Source organism: Rhagoletis zephyria, unplaced genomic scaffold (genome assembly GCF_001687245.7).
Source record: "Rhagoletis zephyria isolate East Lansing unplaced genomic scaffold, Rhagoletis_zephyria_1.1 Rzeph_scaffold_01099, whole genome shotgun sequence".
Taxonomy (NCBI): domain Eukaryota; kingdom Metazoa; phylum Arthropoda; class Insecta; order Diptera; family Tephritidae; genus Rhagoletis; species Rhagoletis zephyria.
Genome location: NW_016158183.1, coordinates 75,050 through 96,763, shown reverse-complemented (window position 1 = coordinate 96,763; position 21,714 = coordinate 75,050). Strand labels below are relative to the sequence as shown.

Below are 21,714 nucleotides of genomic sequence, written 5' to 3'. Positions count from 1 at the left end.
TATTTATTCATGACGTCGAATTTTGTGCCAATTTTAATTGCATCACTCTTCTGCTGTCATTCGTTGTTGCTAATAAAAACATTCCATAAATTAGATTTGTTCGCGTACTTGGATCGTGATTGCTTACACTTTCGCATAATTGCCACTTTAAACACAATAACGTAGCACAAATAAAAAGTATCAAAAATTCATCATCTACATAAATTATGGCACTCTTCAACAAACGCTTAGTTGAGGTAAATATTAAAAAAAAAAAAACATTTTCAACACCACAAAGCATACTTCGCTGCTCACATGACTGTCACGGCTGAGATAAGACAGCAATAAAAGCGCAACACAATATCATCACCTACATACACACATATATGCAAGCTCAATTCCCAATAGCGAATTCTTCATCTTCGACAGTCGATTCGGGTCGCACTCTGACTATGAATGTAAGCTTTTTTCGTTGTGTGGGTGTGTGAGAAGTTGATACAAGCAATCTTTTGTATATTGGTTTGGCTTAGAGCACCTTGGAGCGCTCAGGAGCATAGCTTCTATTTTGTATGCCAAAAGATCAAATACAAGTTGAACGAAATTATAGCAACAAGATTTGAGGTTTGAATTATTGATTGCTACTACCAATGGGGGATGTGTACATACATACATATTCATAAAAAAACCACAAAGTCAGAAGATGATGAGAACCACCAAAAAAATAAAAAAATAAATGAAAGATAATTTAAGAAAAAATCGCATGACTTCACAAAAACCTAAGTAATGAAAAGAAAAAAATTGTTAAACGAAATGGAAATTTCAGAAGAGGATGTGAATATTGACGCTGGTGTTATAGAATACATAAGAATGGCGCAAAATGTTACAAAATATAAGGAAAACGATGTATTTTGGTTTTAAACTTTAAAGAGGGGGACGTTCCCTTGGGCGCTGGTAAACGCATTAGAGGGTCAGACAGAATAAAAAGCAATCTGGAATTATTTTGAAGTAGCAAAGAAAATAGTGGCAGCTTTTTGCGTCAGTCATACTGGACAAAAAGCAATCAAACAAAAATTCGTTTTCTTTGATCGAAAGAAAATTTAATTCTTTCAACAGGTTGCTTTTAGCTTATTTAAGTTAAATATTGATAACATATATATACATATACATGCGCATTCCACAAAGAAGCATGATTTCAGAAATTATGTAACAAAACTGGTCCGAATAATTTCCTGCCGACCCTCTTAATCCGCTTTCAGCCACCAAGTCAGCCGCTCATTGTTTCCTTTGTATGTGTGTGCCACCACAATTGCGTTGATCTTTCGCGTTTTTCATTATTGACAGCCAACGAAATGGCTTCGAAGCTCCAAGCGACAAGGTGTTGTTACGAGCACTCCCACCTCAACTATTTACCAGCACGAATCGCTACACTCGCAGTGTGCTTTTGCATTGCAAGTGATTTCTGAACACTGTCTCACTAATATTTGTTGTTGTTGCTGCCATTCGATTTTAAATTATGTGAAACACTTTATTATGCCAAATAGCCCCAAGCATAGTTGTGATGAATTTTTTATAAGACTCCATCCAACAACAATTGCAGCGTGTCTATAGCTGTGGCGAATGTGACGAGAAAATACGAATGGTGAAAGTGAAAAGTGAATGCTAAACCTGGTTGGCATTTGACTAAAGCCATAAAGCTTTGTTTGTATGTAGATAGATACATACAATCGAGCAAATACATACATATTTATTTTTAACAAGAAGCCGTAGGCTATAATCATCACCTGGGTGACACTATCTACATACATAGCAAATTTCGCAACGCACGTTCGATTGCCTGTGATTTAATATAGGTGTAAATAAGCATAGACTTAAACATATACATACATATACATGCAGGTATGTATTTATAAGGGTGGTCCTTAAAAGTATCAACATCTTAATTTTAAAGGGAGTCTCTTTTCTAACCTATGTAAGTACAGAATAAAGATGTTCACGAAAATTTCAAAATTTTAAATAAATTTTAGAGTTTAAAATAATTATTTTTTTAATCGTAAAAATTCGGCAAAATTTTCACTTGAAATCCGATACATTTGACAACTTTGAAATTTAGCGGGCGCCACAAGGATTTGAAAAGTTTTAACTTTTTTAAGAAATCGTTAAAAATTTACAAATTTTGACTCGAAATCTGATAATTTTGGCATATTTTTGAAACTGGTTTATATAAGTTTATACACGTCCCTGAGTAGCCGCTGATCAGAGTTAAAATCGTGTCGAATTTTTGCGGTTAAAAAATTATTTCTTTTCAAATCCTGGTAGCGACTCCTAAAAATTTGTTTAAAGTTTTGAAAATTTCTTGGATGTCTTTATTTTGTACGTAGAATAAAACCAGGCAGTGCACCACGATGTCAATACATTAAAGACCACCCTAATATGCACGTACGTAAGTATGTAAAAATAACAGTTTGCGTGCCTACCCAGCTTGCCTCACTGCTTCTGTGTTGGCGCTAGTGAGGCGTAGAATGAGGAGTGAGTGCGCGTAAAGTATCACGAATCAATCACGAAGTCACCTAAAGATTGGAATATAAATTTATGTATGTATTATGTACATGTGCATATATAGCGCAAGTTTTTCCGTTTTATTTTCACACAAACTGTAGCACGACATCCCTTCTCAACTCATCATCTGCTGGAAAAATCGCTACTGTTTGCTTTGATTCCCAAATAAATGTAAATTTTTATTTTCTTAAAATTAAATTTTTGTTTGAACTTTCGTTATCACGCATTTATCATTTTTCTTTTTTTTCTTCTTCGTTTGTATTGTTTTTATTTTTTTTGAAGTTTTGTTTTTTGCTTTCGTTTTTTGTTTTTCCCTCTTTGCCATGGCAAAAAAAATAGTTGTTTTTTGCGTTTAGCTGTGTTTTCCAAGGCGGGCGCAAATTTTCGCACATTGGCAGCAGGCGTCGCTCATTTGTTTGAGTGCACACGCCAAGGCGAATTAATATAAGGTGATAGCAGGAGTACAAAAACAAAAATTTACATGTATTTTGTTTTTGCTTTGGCGGCATAAACTGTCAAAATCTGTAATAGTGGGTGTAGAAATTCAAACAAAATTTTTCAATTTGATATCAGAAGCCGTGCGGCGAAACACATACACAAAATCAGCTGAGCTAGTAACACCACCTTATATAATAGAATATTATATAGAGAAGAGGGATTGGAAGGAGGAAGACGAGAATTTATATTTGTGAAAATTTGTGGCAGCATCCATTTGGTCGCCGTATTCAGAGCTGGCTGACTTATATATGTAGTTGTAAACAGCTATCAATTCAGTAGCTTTGGCTCTGATTGATTTGACTTGTTCTTGGCTTATTTTGTTATTGTTGTTGGCATTTGAATTTTAAATTATGAAACATTTTTGAAAAACTCGAGGCCCAGGAACTAAATAAAGCGCAAATCTTCGTTCTAAATATTGATATTTTTTTATTGTCGATATTTCGACCTCAATCTGAGGTCATCTTCAGAAACTCTTGATTGTACCTGGTCGAAATAGCGACAAATAAAATATCAATAGAACGAAGATTTGCGTTTTTCTTGGCTTGGTAAACATTTTTCCATTTAAGTAAAACATATCGCTCATTTTCTGCAATAGTGTCATAAAGCAAAAAATCAAAAACTCGAGAAATACGGCCTTAGAAGTTTACAGTTTACTTATCTACGCGGTAAAAAAGAAGAAACATTTTTTTTGTGAGTGGAATATGGAGAGAATATTTCGACGCATCGAATACATACTTTTAATGCTTCAGTTTCGTGTCAGGAAAACTTCATACTTGAAATAAAGTTAAAGTGCTCTTAGTATGGTATTTCTTCTCCTCTTTAGAGCTGAACATTTGCAAAGAAGGTCCTGCTCGTTTTCATCTCTGCAGCTTCTACAGAAGTCATTGTAGGCGATAACCGGCCAATGCCCAGTGAGAGTTGTTTCAAGCCTTGAAACAGCAGATGTGGTTTTTTTTTAATAAGTTATGTGTTCTCTTAAGGTTCTACACGGGCTTCATGAGTTTGGATATACGACATCCTGCCGCCGTTGGTCACTTTTTATCCGATTTCTTAAGATTGTGGAGACAGATGTCTCTATATAAGGTTTCAATTGGGCGTGAAATGCCATCCTTGATCGAGACCGATTTGGTATTCTCTCTTCATTCCCAGGAATATAGCGGTGACCAGGAACCCAAACCAAATCTAGATCCAGCTGAATACTTATTGAGTTTAAAACAATCCTACACTCTTTGATTAATTTCAACCCTGTTGTAAAAGTTGCCAAGGCCTTAGTGACCGTCTAGTTATATGATAAAATAGCTACGCATTCGCCATGATGTAAACCAATACGTTCTAAGAGATGGCAGCCGACAGCTGTAGCGAATACTTCTGCCTGGAAAACACTTGCAAAATCAGGCAGATGAATTGATCTTCTTAGATGATGCATCCAGGCAGAGGTATCAAGTTCCCCATTCCAGTCGGCTCTCGACGAAATAATGACCTCGAAAGGCCTGCGAAACTCTACTTTGGGTCGTATGTAATCGATTTTCAGTCTCATCTTAAGTGGTTTTTCCATAAACCAGATATGTAGCCAAAGACGTGACCATGGCAATAATCTGTTAGAAGCTACCTCCATTGTAGATAGTTAAGACGCACTTCAGGCAGTTTCTGCAGACGAATGCCACCCCATGAAGGAGTGATTGCTGTTCGTAGAGCTGTCGGCTTACCATTTAAGATATTAGATTTACTTTTACTTTTTATTGCTTTCACCTTTAACATAACGTAAAATACAAACATACATATGTACATATTTTAGTAAATACAATTTTGAAATTATGCAAATTCAGCTAAAAGTCAATACCAGAAGCAAAAACAGCAAAATACACAGGAAAATAAGGAGAAAATGTCCATAGGAGTATGTATGTATATAGTAAATATGTACATATGTATGTATGTATTTATGGTTGTAAAATTTATCTGATTATTCTACTTCAAGTCGTTTTCAACGAAAGCAACAATAACAGCAATAAAACCTTTGAAAATGACAATGACAACGAAGAAAGTGACGGTTGTGACACCAAGGACAACATTGAAAACAAGGAAGTGCCAATAAAATGGAATATCATAATTTTAGCTGATGAAGTTGTGCGCTATATATAAGAAAAGAAAAATAAGCAATGACAACAAAGTTAACAACAAAAGCTGATGACAGCAAAGCTGTTAAGTAAAATAAAATAAAGAAAATATGGGAAGTATGTAGTTGATACCATCGTACAGTTCCATAAGTAAAGTAACTCTTCTTCTTACCGTTTTTTCTGGCAGGCTGTAGGTGTGTTTTTGGCAGGCTGTAGGTGTGTTTTTGGTTATTGTATTGGTGTTTTTGGTTCAGTGTGTTAGTGTATTTTGAATAAATTGTAATAGAAATTAATGAAATTGTAATAGAAATGAAAGAAATTGTAAAAGATAAGGCATATGCCAAAAAACAGGTGATCTCAGCTGTAGGCATATTTTGGCAATCAGCTGATAGTGTTTTTACTTATGAAACTGTACGATGGTTGATAATGAGGGTAGTGGCAGTCGATAGTAGCCTGTACCTGGGAAGAGTTGCTGTGCGGGGTGGCAGCAATTGAGAAGCACAAAAGATAAGCGATGTAAAATCGCATTCTGGGTACAAGCATAAGTGCCCAGATACATTTATGTACGCAATGATGAGATCAATTCAAGATTTCAATTCAGTGCCAGCAGCGCGGCCTGTATAACAAAGATTATCAGCCGGAGGCAATCAGTGCGCTGCCAGCTCCTTGCTGCGTATCCATTGCGCTTATTGATATCAGAGCAGCAGCAGCAGTTACGACCAGCACATAATTTCCATCTTCAAAGTGATAGGAATATATTGTTACGCATATCTTTTTAATGAGATTTTCTTGGTAAACAACTAAGTATGAGCTGCTATCTCGGTTTAGTGCGCATTTGCTGTGAGCAGCTTACACTTTTTATCGCATTTTATGTAATTGCGAAAAGAAATTAGATTGAATAAATTGGATTGTTTATCGAAAACAAGACGCATATGATAATGTTGATTGCGGCCAGTGTTTTGTGCAAAAAGGACTGAACTCATTTTGATGCCTTTTAAATAAGCGAAATAGAAATGAAGAAGGATACTAGAGGCCCAAGCCCAATGCATTCGAGTATATATGTAACTATATGTATTAGACTACATCACTCCCCATACGAAAAAAATCGGTACTGTTTTTCTATTGGAATTATAAAATCTATTATATTTTAAAATTGAGTTTTTTATGAGTAAAAATAGTTTCTTAAAGGTGTTTTTTCAAAAAATTCCCTCAAATGACAAAGCGGTTTAAGCTTAAAAAATTGACATAAAATATTAAAAAAAAAATTGAACGGAATCGTAAATATCCGATTTTTGATGCTGTTTTTTAACTTTCGTATAAGAAAAACTTGAATAACTGAACCTAAACTCTTCCGATTTAGACTTGTGAGGTATCAATTAGAAAGGTATTTTCTCACCCTTTTTATTTCTTTGCTAATAAGGTCATTCAAAGCATGAAAGAGAAAGGTAGCACGAACGAACGTCATTCAAAGTTGAATTAAGATGTGTTGGTATTTGAAAAAAAAATGGGGCACGAATGATTTTTTTTTACAGAAATAAAAACAGTGGAAATATATCTTTCTACTGAGATCCCACAAGTCTAAAGGAGAATAGTTTTGGCCCAGTTATTTAAGTTTTTCGTAAATCTATCTTTGAAAAAAAGTGAAAAAACAGCATTAAAAATCTCATTATTACGATTCCGTTGAAAAGATTTTTAAATATTTTTATGCAGATTTTTTAAGCCTAATCTGTTTTGTCAACTGAGGGGACTTTTTTCAAAAAGTTCTTTAAGAAACTATTTTTATTCAAAAAAAAACTCAATTTTTTTAGGTATTTTCAAATCGGTCCGGCTCGCTTAATTCTTAATATTTTTCCGAAATATTCCGGTGGACGTCTTAGAATATAATAAATTTTGTAATCCCGGCGGAAAAAACCGCAACTTTTTTTTGGTGGTGCAGTCTAATGTATATGCACTTGTACAGTCTAGACTCCATATATTTGTAAAAAAAAACTTTTTATTGCACCTTCTGCCTTATACACCTATGCTGCATTCCACTCTGAAATCATCGCAAAGAATTTTTGTCCTCTGCACTAAGCTGAAAGTGAAAAATTTACGATCCGCACTGAAGCAAAGTTGTTTGTTTATTACCTTACAAAACTGCTTACACGTTGCAGCCTACAATGAGGAAATTTTCAACGAGTAGCCTTACCTCGAAGGTATGCGGCAATAAATGGCTGCCAACATACTGCTTGCTTGCGGTAAAGCAATTTTATTTATTGCACTGAGTTTGCCACTTACAGTACTTGCCACTTACATTTTATTATGTCGGCGTGAAAATAAATTTTCGCATTCGCATGTATGTATGAATGGAAATTTATGCTTATAACAGCGAGCACATGTGGAAAGTTAGCTGAAAACTTCGGACTAAACAAAAGTTGTTTTTGCACTCAAATGAGTAGAGAAAATATAATTTAAACCGCCGCTGGCTGCTATTTGAGCTATTTAGCTTTACAGCTAACTGCCACTACGAAGTGGGTAGAGGTGCGTAATGTAAGTTGGTAGGATTCGGGTTACATGCCCGGTATAAGGAACACCAGCAAATAGTTTTCTAAGAAGCGGCCGCCGCTAGCCAAGCAAAGGAAGGTTACTCACCAAAATCCATCTACCGNAGTTGGTAGGATTCGGGTTACATGCCCGGTATAAGGAACACCAGCAAATAATTTTCTAAGAAGCGGCCGCCGCTAGCCAAGCAAAGGAAGGTTACTCACCAAAATCCATCTACCGTAAAACTATGTTCACATATCAATATTATCTCAATCAAAGCTCGTTTTTTAATCACCCCGTTTACACAAGCAAATCTCAGATTATTAGCCGTCAAATTTGTTGTGCTTGTTATTCTCACATCTCAAGGAAAAGTTATGTTTCTTCTCTGTGCCACCGTGATCACGTTTTTCTGCTATAATAAGCAATATANTAAGCCTTCAATTGAAGGTAGGAAAAACTCAGCCACACACTTAGCAAGCATGTGAGCGCTAAATGTGCCTTTTTAACTTATTTACGTTTGCTTTCGATTTGTAGTGACTGAAACTACTTAAAATACGCTTCACCGGCAGAATGTAGACAATGTAGCACGTTTCTAATGTCTATTAAAAATGCAGGACTACACATCGGTGTCGCATGCTATTGCCGTATTTAATAGTCAAGTCATTGCTGCCGTTATTACTGCTGTCTTGCACAGTCCCAGCTGTGTTTTTTGTTTTTTGATTTTTGTTTTTATTTTTTCAATAGTTTGTAATGTACTACATTTCCTGTGTTTACTTTTTATTGACCATTTGAACAGCCGTAAAACCGGAAAGGTTTAGAAAATGAAAACATTAGCATAAATTGCTGACAGGGGAACATAAATAGAAGCAAAAACAAATAAATATTGCTTAACGGAAATCAGAAATGCCATTTTATGAGCACAATACCTTTCTATTTTTGCTCTTCTGTGTGAGAGTGGCCGCATGTGTTCGCTTGCGGAAGGGGAAATTTAATATGTAACAAATTTTCGGTGCCATTGGGCATTGGCTACAAACTGAAAGTTTTCCTTGCTTGTATGACACACACGCCTATTACGAGCATCTTATTTTGAGAGCCAGGTAACTGACATATAAATATGTTAACTTATTTTTTTTTTATATAAAAAAACTGCACAATTTAAGTGCTCTTATTAAAGAGTATATTTCTTGTAAAGAAGTAAAAGTATCTTGGGTATGCTAATAGGATACTTATTGATACATCATTTGGGATAGTTTGGAAGTTTGGAGAAAAGATAAATTGGATTTTACAGAAAACGATGCGAAAATGGTTCATTCACCCTATTATCTGCGAAGATGTGGGTGCCGGATATCGAAAAGGATAGAAGAAAATATTTAATTTTCAGCATATGCACATCTTTGTTTATGCTGCTGCAGGAAAGAAATTGCAAAAAGTCGACATTGAATTCAATGACTTTTTCTGGAGCTTAATTGGGGCATTTAAATTTGTTGGCCTTCGTATAAAGTTAAAATTAGAAGAAATCTGAGAACTGTGGATCAGATATTAATAGAAAAGATCCATATCTTCGGTGAAACCACGGTAGCGTTGTGGATTATGCTCGCTTGGCGCGCAATATCTTGTGTTGCCAGTGGCACAGGAAAAAAAAATATTTTGGTTACCTCGGATATTACAGAACTTTAGACGGAAGACAGACATATCTTTCCTTAATAGATAGGAAAGTACAAATATTTGCCCTCCAGAGATTGTAGACTAATCACTCCGTCCTCCAATGGGACATAAGATCCCAATTTTTCAACTGCTTTCTCTAGTTATTCTTCTTCTTATTTGGCGCTGTAACTGCCTAAGTGATTTTGGCCGAGTGCTAGGTGAGGTCAATTGGCAATGCCAAGTGAAGCCAGGTCCTTTTCCACCAGGTCTTTCCATCACAGTGGGGGCCTACCTCTTGCTCTGCTACCACCAGCCGGTTGCGAGTTGAATACTTTTCGAGCTGGAGCGTCGGGCATAAGTTCCTACATTAGCAGCTTTATGAAGGACTAGAAAATGTACTGGCCAAAGCATTTATTCTAGTCGACAAAAGTCACATGCAGTGAATAAAATTTTTTCCAAATTTGAGCAACTGAAAAATTATTTATAAATCGTATAAAAATAATTCATGTATTGCTTTACGAGGCAGGTGAAGCTCTGTATCCCGCTAGTCTCCGGCGACCACACAGTCACTGCATAGGTTAGAACTGGTCGCCTAATTGCCTTTTATGTTGCCAACAACGTTTCTTTATTTTTGCCCCAGGTGTCGCCGGCTAGCGACTTGAGGACCATGCTGCGGCTCTGTACTAGAGAGCAGACAATCGAAGGTAGCTCTGAGAATGTTTGGATTATGCACCGTCGGAATTGGTTCGCCATCGACGTGAATCCCCAGCTGTAGTCTGACCTCGTTCGTTCAGGTGGTAAAGAGGATCGTCGAGCATTTCGTAGGGTTGCTTCGGCTCGCCGTCGACTGGCAAACATTGAACGCAAATCTACTTTGACTTAGTCGATTTTTAAGGACTCTGGCCGATTGGATTGTCACATTGTATTTCGACTGATGAGTGGAAGATCGACCTATCTAGACAGCCAGTTCTGAAACGCCCTATCTCAAAAAACCTTTCAAGAACTCCTTATTTCATAATTTTATTGAAAAACGTCCTATCTCAGGCTTTGTATGAAGAAAGCCCTATTTCAGAATTCCTTTAAAAAACGCCCTATATAAGCACATTTTTAATACATTTTGAAGTGAGATAGGGAGTTTTTGAACCGAATTTTGAGATAGGGCGTTCTTCCACCAAATTCTGAGACCGGATGTTTTTCAATAAATATTCTGAAATAAGGTTTTCTTCAAAATTTTTTTGAGATAGGGCGTTTTCGAACTGGCTGCGGAGATAGGTCGATCTTTCACTCAGCAATCGATTTGCGGGTGTGTAGTTTTTATTTTACAAATAACAATTTTTCCTTTTTGCTCCGCTTTATATACCTTCCATTTTCTAAAAAAATTCCATCATTTAGTTGTCTCTTACGTAAATTAGTCATTACGTGGCAGCACGTAGCCATTAATACGCCTTGCGAGCGAAAAATTCACTCAAACCGCGTGGAGTATCTGTTAATGGTGATAACAGCAAACAGCCTCCAAATAATGGCAAAGTATTTGATGATGAATGCCTGCATAATAAACTATTTTCTGATGTAAATTTTCTTCCCAGCAATTTGCAGCATGCCGACTAGTCAAAACCTACTTGTTTACACTGATTGTCTATCTGATTACTTTCCGGAGTATGATTTCGCCTTACTGCGGTGGTTATAAATTATTACAATGACTTTTTTATGTCATTGCGCGCAATTCAAAACGAACGGACGGAGAAGAAAATTTCAATGTTAAAATTCAACTAGACAAAAGAAGATCCACTTGTTTTTGTTGCGGGCAATTTCCCAATGCTGTAATCTGCTTGGAATGTAAGGAGGAAAATATTGTGCTTTTATGCAGTTAGATTGTGAGAAGACTAAAAAATAAGAATAAACAAAAACAGACATACATACATACGTACTTTTTTTTTGGCTAATATTCCGCCATACCCGTCGCCTTCAAGTATGCTATGCCCAGCGTTAAGCCATTTCAAGGCCGTTAATATTTTGTTTATTTTTATTTAAATTTATCCTATTTATTATCCTGTGTTTATTTTCTTTATTTTCTTGTTATTTTAACCTGCTGAGTAAAAAATATTGTAAACGGTAAACGGTTGCTCATATTTGGAATATTTATCCTATTTTTTGGCGTCTCTTAAACAAAATTAAAATTACACTGTAAAAAAACATCAAGTGTGACACAAAAAATTCGCCGAAACACGTTTACTTAAAATTGGGTCGTAGATTACGGATCTGTATACTGCTTTTCTCCCAAGATATTTAAATTTTTATGAAAAAAAAATTGAAATTCTAATAGGTAAAAATTAAAAAAATAACAATTTTTTTGTAGTTTAGTCTACTAACGTTATAAATTTATGGATAAATAAACAAGTTGTGAATAGTCAAATGAAAGTGTGCAATAGTTTTTTGTATGAAATATTGTACATGATATATGAAGAATATTTTCCATGTTCAAGTTTGAAATTTTTTCATTCGCAATGCCAACTTAAAATTGTACCTTCGGAAAATGTCCTGATCTATAGAAATGGTATGCAGATCCGTAATATAAAAATTAAAATTCTAATCTTTTTAGTTCTTTAATTACATATACATATAGTGATTTTTTTTTAATATTCGCAATGTTTTTCGAGCTAAATTTTACTGTTATTTATTTTTCTATAAAAAATTCAAGTTTCAAAATTTAGGAAAATTCAACAAATTTGAACATTTTTAGGTATGCAGTTTTATAGCCCATACAATTTTAATACAAAGTGCAAGTCTTAAACAGCTAAAAAATCGCGGTGATTTTTGAGAATTTTTTGTTTTTGAGACTATTTTTACGTTTTTTTTTTTGTATATAGAACACGTTGGATTTACAAAAACTGACATTTATGTTTTGAAATTTTTTGCTAACGGTCCTACGCATTTTATTCATAAGAAATTTAATCTTATATAGTAAAAAGTGTAAAAATCCGTCACAAAAAAGTCTCAAAAATCAACGAGATAAACTGCATACCCAACAATGTTCTAAAGATTCAGACAAAAAAGTTTAAATTTTGTTGAAAATTTGTTGAATTTTCCTAAATTTTGTATAAAGTTTGAAACTTTTATTTATACGTTGTTTGTAAAAGTTTGAACGGTGCTTTTTGTAGAAAAATAACAGAAAAAATTAGCTCGAAAAACATTACGAATTAAAAAAAACCATCACGTGGCCAATGGTTTCAGTCACTGTAGGTATTTTAAAGATAGCGTGACAAATGGAACTTTGGAGGACTTCAAGGTTATTTATGAACACCAGTTGGTTCTATCGCAGCGGCAAAAAATATCACATGTTTTACTTTTCCAATCGGAAAATTCACAATATTCGCAGTCCAACTTTTTCGTTAAAAACAACTCTCAATGAAATTACACGCCTACTAATAACACAATTGTTAATTATAACCTTCAAGCTAGAAATTTTATAAGTCCAAGAACGTACCAACCCAAAAAATTTTTAGGCTTTACGTACCGTCAGCTAACAACTAAACTCACTTATTGCCTGCTGAGCCTCAGCAAAAAAAAAACCTCTCTAATTCTACTCTATAAGCGAACACAATATTAATTAGTTGTGATTCCAAGTAGCAGCACAAATGGCTTCCGCGAATAAAGTCGATCTAGCCCTGCACACGACACGACAGAGCTATTACATTTACCTTGACATTGCCATTGCTATGGGCCATCCATCTTACGTTCGCGAGTGCAAGACGTCGAATTATATGTGTATGTGTGCTTGTGTGTGTGTTTACCTGCAATTTACTGCATATGTATGCGTGTGTGTGTAGTCACTTGCGTGTGACTTTTGGCTCATATGCAAATTTGAAGCCATCAAATCTGGCAAAGCGACATTAGTCTCTCAACCAGCCGTTGGCCATCGGGAGTGTCAAGGTGTTAAGGCGGACACTTAAGACGTCTTTTCATTGTAGTTAGTTGTTTGTGTAGGGCAAGTGTGTAAATATTGTTAGGCGTTCGCTTGCGAGGCTAATATATATATTTGCCAACTGTCGTTTGCAGAAACTGAGGAAGTGTGCGCTAGACGTTATAAGAGTTAATAGCTGACTATAGGCAAGGTCAGCGACTCACATGTCCAACCCACACACACAGATGAAACATTTATGCACTTCCAATTACGAGTAAAAACAAATTTTCGAAATTGCAGTCGGTTTTTGTGACATGCCATATCGGCATGTTATGATCTTGTGACAACTAAATTCACTCAATTGAGGGCTGGACAATTTATTATTTAGTACTCAAATTGCAGGAAAAAAGTATGCAGGTGAGTGCAAAAAACTTTCGGCTGCAAATTCCATCTATATTGGGGGGAAATATGCATTCAACTTGGATTTTCTGCGCTTTATGGGCCATGGAAAAGTTTGAGATAACTGAAACCGCCATCAGAGAGTTCATAGAATTTTACTAAATTATTTCTGCGGATTTACAGATATATGTATTGATGATCTTTTCATTAAAGAGAAGTATGAATTATTAGCACTTTGTATGTTCGCACATTGACGGCTGAGTGGAAGATCGAACTATCTCAATCAGGCAGTTCGAAAACGCCCTATCTCAGAAAACTTTTCAGGAATATATGTGTGTATGTATATGTTAAAAATATCGATCAAGTTATCGATAATATTGGTAAATAAGAGTAAAACGCCACCGAAAAATGGGTAATTACATCTATGTATGTATAAATACATTTTAACGACGTCTAAAAATCTATCGATAATGACAACGATAAATATATCGATTTAGTTTCGATAACGATGTCCATGAAAATATCGATAAAAAAATAAACTCATAGGGATAGGTGCTTTAATAAATGCACGAATAAAAATATCGTAAATGATATCGATGGGATTATTGATAACGGATTCTTTATAATTTTGAATATATGTATCTACATACAAATGTATTGATTCCAATAGCAACATCGATTACAGCATCAATAATAATACCTATAGCATTATTGGTTATTATTGATTACTCTATCGATTTATTTATATGAATTTCATAGATCTAAATGCAATAGGAACCACATCGACGGCGATTCACTGAGAAGCGAATGAAATATGTATTTTGGAACAAACTTCTATGATTCCTTCCCAAATTCGGTATGGAGAAAAACCAGCTAAGGCCTGTGCCAGTTGCATTTCAACATTCGATAATCAAGGAGAATACGCTTGCGAGGCAAAAAGCGTTAAGTTCGGAAATTTGCCATAAAATATAGCCAAAAAGAAATATCTATGTATCTTCAAACAACCCACTTTCGAGTCAAATATGTAGAACGGCGCGCCATAAAACTTGCCACAGCTTACATTATACTCACCAGATTTTGAAGCTACATACAACATACACTCAACACAAGCGCCAACAACGGTAATTATAAGCAAAATTCGTAATCAAATTCCATTGCCACAAAACGGCCAACAGCTGAAGGTCGGCGAAAACCAAAATCACTCGTACGCACAACACGTTGTTGCAAATTACGAAATTAATGATTAAAATCGAATAACGTGCCCAATATTTGTGGTCAGCTTCAACAAAACGGTAAAAACAAAAATAAAATCGAGTTATAATTTTGTTGTTGTCTATCAGCATAGTGGCAAATAAGGNACAACACATTGTTGCAAATTACGAAATTAATGATTAAAATCGAATAACGTACCCAATATTTGTGGTCAGCTTCAACAAAACGGTAAAAACAAAAATAAAATCGAGTTATAATTTTGTTGTTGTCTATCAGCATAGTGGCAAATAAGCCGCCATTGAAGGGATGCAAAACGATTTTGGCTGATTTTGCTGCTACGTAGAATAAATAGGCTTATTGACAGCGAATTTCGAAAAACATTGCAATGAGAATAGAATTTCATGGAGCTTAAAATTGATAGGATCAGTTGGACTACTATTACAATGTGTCTACGTGCGCATATGCAGCTACATACATATACATATATCTACCATATGCATGTATATATCTACATATGTACATACATATGTTTGCTTGCACATATTGGTTTGTTAGAAAACGAGCAAATGTAATTTATCTACATAAAGTAGTTGTCATTGGACTGAAATTAATGCGATAAATAAAGTTGGGGTGGCAACCCAAAAAAATTCCCTTAAAAGGTGAAACTGTAATAAATTTTGCGCGCTTGTGTGTGGTGTGGAGTACTTAGGGGGCGAATGGCAGTGTATTAACTTTTCATGCGAATAAGTGTGCGATTTCATGAGGCAGCATAAGAGCGTCGCTTTATACATACAAAATATTTTTAAAACCAAAACAACAAAAAAATAAAATAAAAAAAAGCCAAGTTAACTGAAGAGGAAGAAAGATTGGGGTCGACAAATTTTTTATCAACCGCAACATACTATGTATGTACAAGTGAGATGAAGTCGGTTATAGAAAGTGAGCGCTGTTGGAGCCATTTCGTGGTTGGCAAGTCGGTGGTAGTGTAAAAAATATAATCGATTACTTGCAGCGGATTGCACACCAAAGTTCGAAAGTGAAAAAATGTTTGTGTGATAAATGACAAAAAAAATGTCCCAATCTTCGCGATGGGGGATTATCACTTGGAACTTTCTGCCAAAGCAGATCTCTCTTTAGTCATGAAACCAGAGATTCCGCATATTTTCAACCCTGGTAACTTCCAAAGAATACCTGCACGAAGCTTCTTTGCAAAGAAGACGTCGTTAGGTAGTCGAAGTTGCAGCTCCCTCGTGGCTGCTGTCCATCCCAGGAGCGTAATCCCCAGATATTTGACCTCATCGGAGTATTCAAGCACTGTCCCTCCAAGAGTGACCGAACCAAGGTTTGAATTCCATTTACTTGGAAGCTTATACTCGCATGCATGCAAAAACAACAAATAAACATGGAATTGGCCGACGCGGGTGTGGGCGTGATGTTGGGTTGGTTGTGAAACACAAAAAACCCTCCGCTTTACATGCCCTCGCCGGTTTCGTTTGAAAATTTTTAGTTAAAATTTTTAATCTATCCTACAACAGCGTCCAATTGTGTAAGATAATATGGTATGATAGAAAAAATACAAAATAAAAGCGAAGATCATACGTAATGAAAGCGGCGCTTTGTAATATTGTTTCGACTACCTTTTTGCTTTTGGTGACATTAAATGCCACCTGCTACTTTGTGCTGCTAAAAGCTTTATACGCACCGTGGTGCTGGTTAATGCATGCATACACAAAATATCTAAGCAGCTATCTAAATATGTATGTATGTATGTGTATATGCGCCACTTTTAAGCGTCCTTCAGTATGCAATGAGCCGCTAATGATTTCCGTTTCCTTTGCTTTGCAGTGGCAATCACTTTCAGCGAAGCTTTTATGTGCTTTTACTACGAACTTGCCTTTGGACGTTGAAATGCAATGGGAAGCGTTTGCTTTTTGTTTTGTGATGGTGTTTTTTTTGTTTGCCATTTCGGTTTAGGTTTTAAGACAGCCATAGCTGTTAATATTTTTACGCGTACTTTATGAGTCTCACCTCAAAGGTGTTGGCTGCCATTCTTATCAGTATTATCCTGACCGGTCTGTCTTCACTGCCTAATTTGGCTCTTGGGGCCAAGCGTGCACTTAAGTGCTTTATCTCGAAGCCACTATATTTTTACTTGATATATATATATATTTTTCATTGAATATTTACATATTCTCGTTGCCCTCCTTGTTGAAGAAGTCTGTTGTGGCAGTTAACATTACAGCAGCTTCCTTCAAGCTAATCGCATAAGAATACTAACCTGCCAGTGGTGCGCTTAAGTGAAGCTGAAAGCGCATAAAAATTTTAATACGCAGGAATTACTTCAAAAGAAAGCGGGTAAATTTTTTTAGAAAAACCTAAAATAGAAAACAAAATATTTCTAGGAAATGTGAAAAGGGAGCTAACTAGCGTGTAAGGTAAAATTAGTTCGAACAAAAGAATTTTTCAGTGAAAAGTGCAACCAAAATAAAAGCAAACAAATATACTATTTAGGCAACCAGAGCAATTTTTATTTTGCCTTCATTTTTTGTCTTTATCAGTTTTTTTTCGTTCTTTGTATTTTTTCTACTTTTACTACCGGCAAATGTGAGTTTATGAGAGCGTAAATTCGCAATAAAAATCATGAAAATGTGCACCAAATGAGCAGCAGGGCAAATACGTGGCATTAGAAGTACGGAAGTTTTTTTAACAACGGACATGGGGACCGGCACAAGAAGAGCAGTGAAATAATTTGCAACCCAGAAATAAGACAAATCCCTATAACAAAATTAAAGCGGTATAAAAAATTGGGGGAAAAAAAGTTGCCTCGTCTTTATTGTTTTTGCCATTATTGTAAAGTGTAATAAAATATGGCTGTTAGCATATCCCAGGCAATTTTGTTTTTCTACTAAAAGACAGGAGCAGTTGTCCTTTGACCACCAAAAAAAAAAAAAAAAAAACAGGCATCTACTAGCAATGTATGTCATGACTGGGAAAGATATATATGTTTATTGAACCTACGCTCGTAGGCGTTATTTAAGTGTATTTGTGGCGAAAAAGGTCAACTAGGTTTACTATTTCGCTTATTTAAACTTCGTCTTCACCCGTTCCCTATGGCAAAAGTTTTGCTTACACACACTTATGTATATTGGTACTTATTCCCCGCTGGTACTTTTTTTCCGCTGCCATTTTTCCCCAACACCATTTTTTGTTCGTAAGCTCATTTAGCGAAAAGGGTTGGCGTAATAAAATGTGGCATGCTGGCCGCGCAGTTATCAGCTCTTCAAGCGAAAAAGGAAACCCTCTCGTGTAAGCCCTTCAAAGCCATACGAAATCCTTCAAAGCCCCTCAAGGCAGCAAGCAGCATGCCACGTGCAGGCTACGGTTTTGGTTATTTATATTTTGTCAATGGACGATAGGAATGCAGGAAATAGTTGGGAATATAATTGTCACGCTGTTGTCCTTTGCGTTTTTTTTCTTCGAAAACGTGTTCGTCGTACTAACAGGCATAACTATCGCCTTGCTGGCAGCGAGCGTACACACATACAAAGCTGCTTTTTATGTTTTTTCGTGTTTTGTTTATTTTCTGCTTTTCAATGCTCGTTTTATTAGCCTCACTTTAATGTATTTTAAATCGTTTTGTAATGCTTCTGAATTCTTCTTATTGCTTTGGCAAGAGTCTCTAAAACTTGTTTTGTATTAGGTGAAATTCACTGAAGGGTGCAGCAAAATTATACATACATTATAGTATACAAAATCAATATTTTTCTGTAAGTTTGTAAACCATCCAAGTGAGCAACAGAAGACCTGATTTGTTCTAAGTGTGGCTTCTAAGTAAACTATTTGTTTCAAGAACTATACTTGGTGCTAAATGAGCTTCATAAAAATTTAGAACATCGGACAACAGTTTACAATGGAGTAAAATTTTATAGAAAAATTAGATAAATTTTTTCTATACGCACTTTTTGAGTTAATCCTTTTTAAACTCAATAAAATTCCGAAGCTTGGGTTTGATTGTCCTATCAGAGCGGACCCGGGTGGCTGCTTGATTATTTGAATGGATATCTAATTTAGTACAGATTAAGATTTTCAATACCTCCAGCTGCAATACAACGGGCCATCTGTCCATTGGAATAGCAAGTTTGGCGGCAGGTTCGTAAATACCAGCAGCCGAAAGCACAATGTTTTTTCTACCAACTTAAGGTTTGATGTTCTCATGGTTACTAAGCCGATTGTAAGAAATGTGATTCAAGTGGAACATTTGAGAGCGACTTCGTATGTAAGGCAGTGGCTGAACGTGCAGAGGTGATTGCTGTTATTTGTTGGCTTCCAGCAGTACGAATGCCGTCAGTGCTATACATAATTAGTATTGTGTTTTTGGTTTTTCTTTATCACGAAAAAGCATCCGTGAAGTGCAGAACATAAACGCATTCAAACGAAAAATCGCCAACCAAAAGTTTGTTTAATGTGTGGTTAATGTTACCAAATAATTGTTGGAGTCATCTATTAAGGCATTGTTAATATTAACCAAAAATCACATTGATTCCCTTTCAAGTTTGAATTTGGTAATATTAACCAATTTTGGGTTGATTTTTTGCTCAGTGAACTAGATATCGTCAATGCTGTTGCAAAACCAGTTGGAAAACCTTCTAGTCCCCACAGTGGCAAAAAATCCTAAAATCCTCATTCCAACAACNCTTTCAAGTTTGAATTTGGTAATATTAACCAATTTTGGGTTGATTTTTTGATCAGTGAACTAGATATAGATAGAAAACCTTCTAGTCCCCACAGTGGCAAAAAATCAACAAAAATTTTGTAAAATGTCAGATGGATGAAATAGCGGTTCAGCAACAAATTTCGCGAAAGCCCCTGTCCAACAATAATACTTCTATGAAGCTAATTTGTATATCGATGGCTGAGTGGAAGATCGACCTATCTCGGCAGCCAGTTCGAAAACGCTCTATCTCAAAAAACTTTTCAAGAACGCCCTATTTCAGAATTTAATTGAAAAACACCCTATCTCAAAATTCGATTCAAAAACGCCCTATCACACTTCAAAATGTATTGAAAATATGCTTATAAAGGGCGTTTTTGAATCGGCAGCTGAGATAGGGCGTTTTTGAAACGAATTCTGAAATAGGGCGTTCTTGAAAAGTTTTTTGAGATAGAGCGTTTTCGAACTGGCTGCCGAGATAGGTCGATCTTCCACTCAGCCATCGATATGTAGAAGTGGTAGTTAGAAAGTCGAGCTCGTAGCTCTTTTGTGTCTGATGTTGCTTGAACCAAGAATAAATTATTAGGAGCCCATTCTAAGTAGACGAGAACCTACAGCCTCAGTTGAGTTCTTAAAAAGTCGGTGACGGAGAGATATGACAACTTTTGAGGTTTAGTCAGAGGAGATTTCCACAACCTAATGCGTAAAACTGGGTGGGGAAGTTTCTAAAATATGATTAATTCAAAAAATTATTTAAAAAAAAGTGCATGGCAGTGTAAAATAATAATTTGTCTTATCCTGAGTTTCGCCCGAAAAAAAAACCCCGGAAAGGTTTTAATCCACCCATAGTAAATGCATGGAAACAAGATGTTAAAACTGAACCGGTTCGAAGAAAATGGAACTCATGATAAGGCTGAATATGTGTACCAAATGAAATGTAAAATTCTGTAGAATTAAAAATATATATCTATTTGTTTTTTTTTGTTTTCACACGGACGAACAGGTGTGGAAAATGCCATGTTAATTTATTCAGCCTTATCATGAGTTTCATATTCCCCGAACCGGTTCACTTTTCACTCTTGGTTTCCAAATTTTCGGGTGAATTTTTTTTTTCAGGCGAAACTCAGGATAAGACATTATATTTTTTGAACCTAATAAAATTCGAAATATGAATTTTAGGGTGTGGTCATGTGCATATTAGTCCTTAATATATAATTTTTTTCTAATGCAAGGGTAAAAACCTTAGAGGACATTTTCAAAACTTGTTCGTCCTTATTCATCAAAAAATTTAATCGTTTTTAATTCAACAGAATTTTTTCTTATATTTGATATTCTACATTGGCCTGAATGTTTTAAATATTTTTTTAATAAATCATAAATTTGATTTTTCAAAGTCCTTCTTAAAAATCTGGTCGTCAGAGGGAAAATCGAGAAATTTACATATTTTTACTAGTTTTGACTTGTAGTATCTCTAATATTATATATTTTTTTTTGTGCATAAATTTAACTGTTGCACGGTGCAATACAATATTTAAGCTTTTTTGTTTTAACACTGAAGTAAAGTCTCTTGGTTATCTGTCTAAAAACTCTAAAAACTAGCCATAATTGCACGAGGCTTTTCGGTTTTTAAAGAAAAGAAGAAATAAAAAAAAATTAAATTATCGACAAAAGATAAATGTATTCTTTTCTCGCTTTTTGTTATTTATGCATGTAAATTAACTATTCACTGACTTTGGCAATTACCATTTGCTTTTATATTTGCGGCAGAGCACAATTGGTCATACAATTTCAGCTTATTCCTTCCTTTAGCCAGTGAGTAAAATTCCAGCTATTAATTTTTTTACCAGCCAGAGTACACTACACCTGTGCTACTCATTCATTCATTTTAAACGATATTTGGCTGCATTGAAATATATTTGTGCGACGTGCATATGGCTAACAAACCAATAATACCCTCAATACCTTCAAATCGAAGCAGATGGAAAGTCACCGGATAAAAAATAAATTTATTAATATTTTTGTGGTCAGCTTATGATCACACAAATACATACATATGTATGTATGTTTGCATCAACCATGCGAAATATGCGAAAAGTACGCGACTTGCATGTAAAAGTGCTATTATAGCCGTAAATGACACAACGAAATAATGCAAATAAAAATTTGTAATAACTAAA

General features: G+C 35.4%; 2 protein-coding genes across 2 annotated transcripts in view; one reads left to right on the top strand and one right to left on the bottom strand.

Annotated features, from left to right (window-relative positions):
• LOC108362784 (maltase A2-like) overlaps positions 1-5,172 on the top strand; it is a 49,716-nt gene extending 44,544 nt beyond the window's left edge. The window contains exon 7 of the mRNA XM_017615929.1: positions 5,009-5,172. Coding sequence (XP_017471418.1) covers positions 5,009-5,172 — 164 coding nt within the window. The remainder of the gene's footprint in view (positions 1-5,008) is intronic.
• Positions 5,173-5,780: 608 nt separating this feature from the next.
• The window catches only part of LOC108362783 (uncharacterized), a 72,675-nt gene continuing 56,741 nt past the window's right edge, over positions 5,781-21,714 (bottom strand). Inside the window, exon 4 of the mRNA XM_017615928.1 lies at positions 5,781-5,884. Within this exon, the coding sequence (XP_017471417.1) occupies positions 5,781-5,884 (104 nt within the window). The remainder of the gene's footprint in view (positions 5,885-21,714) is intronic.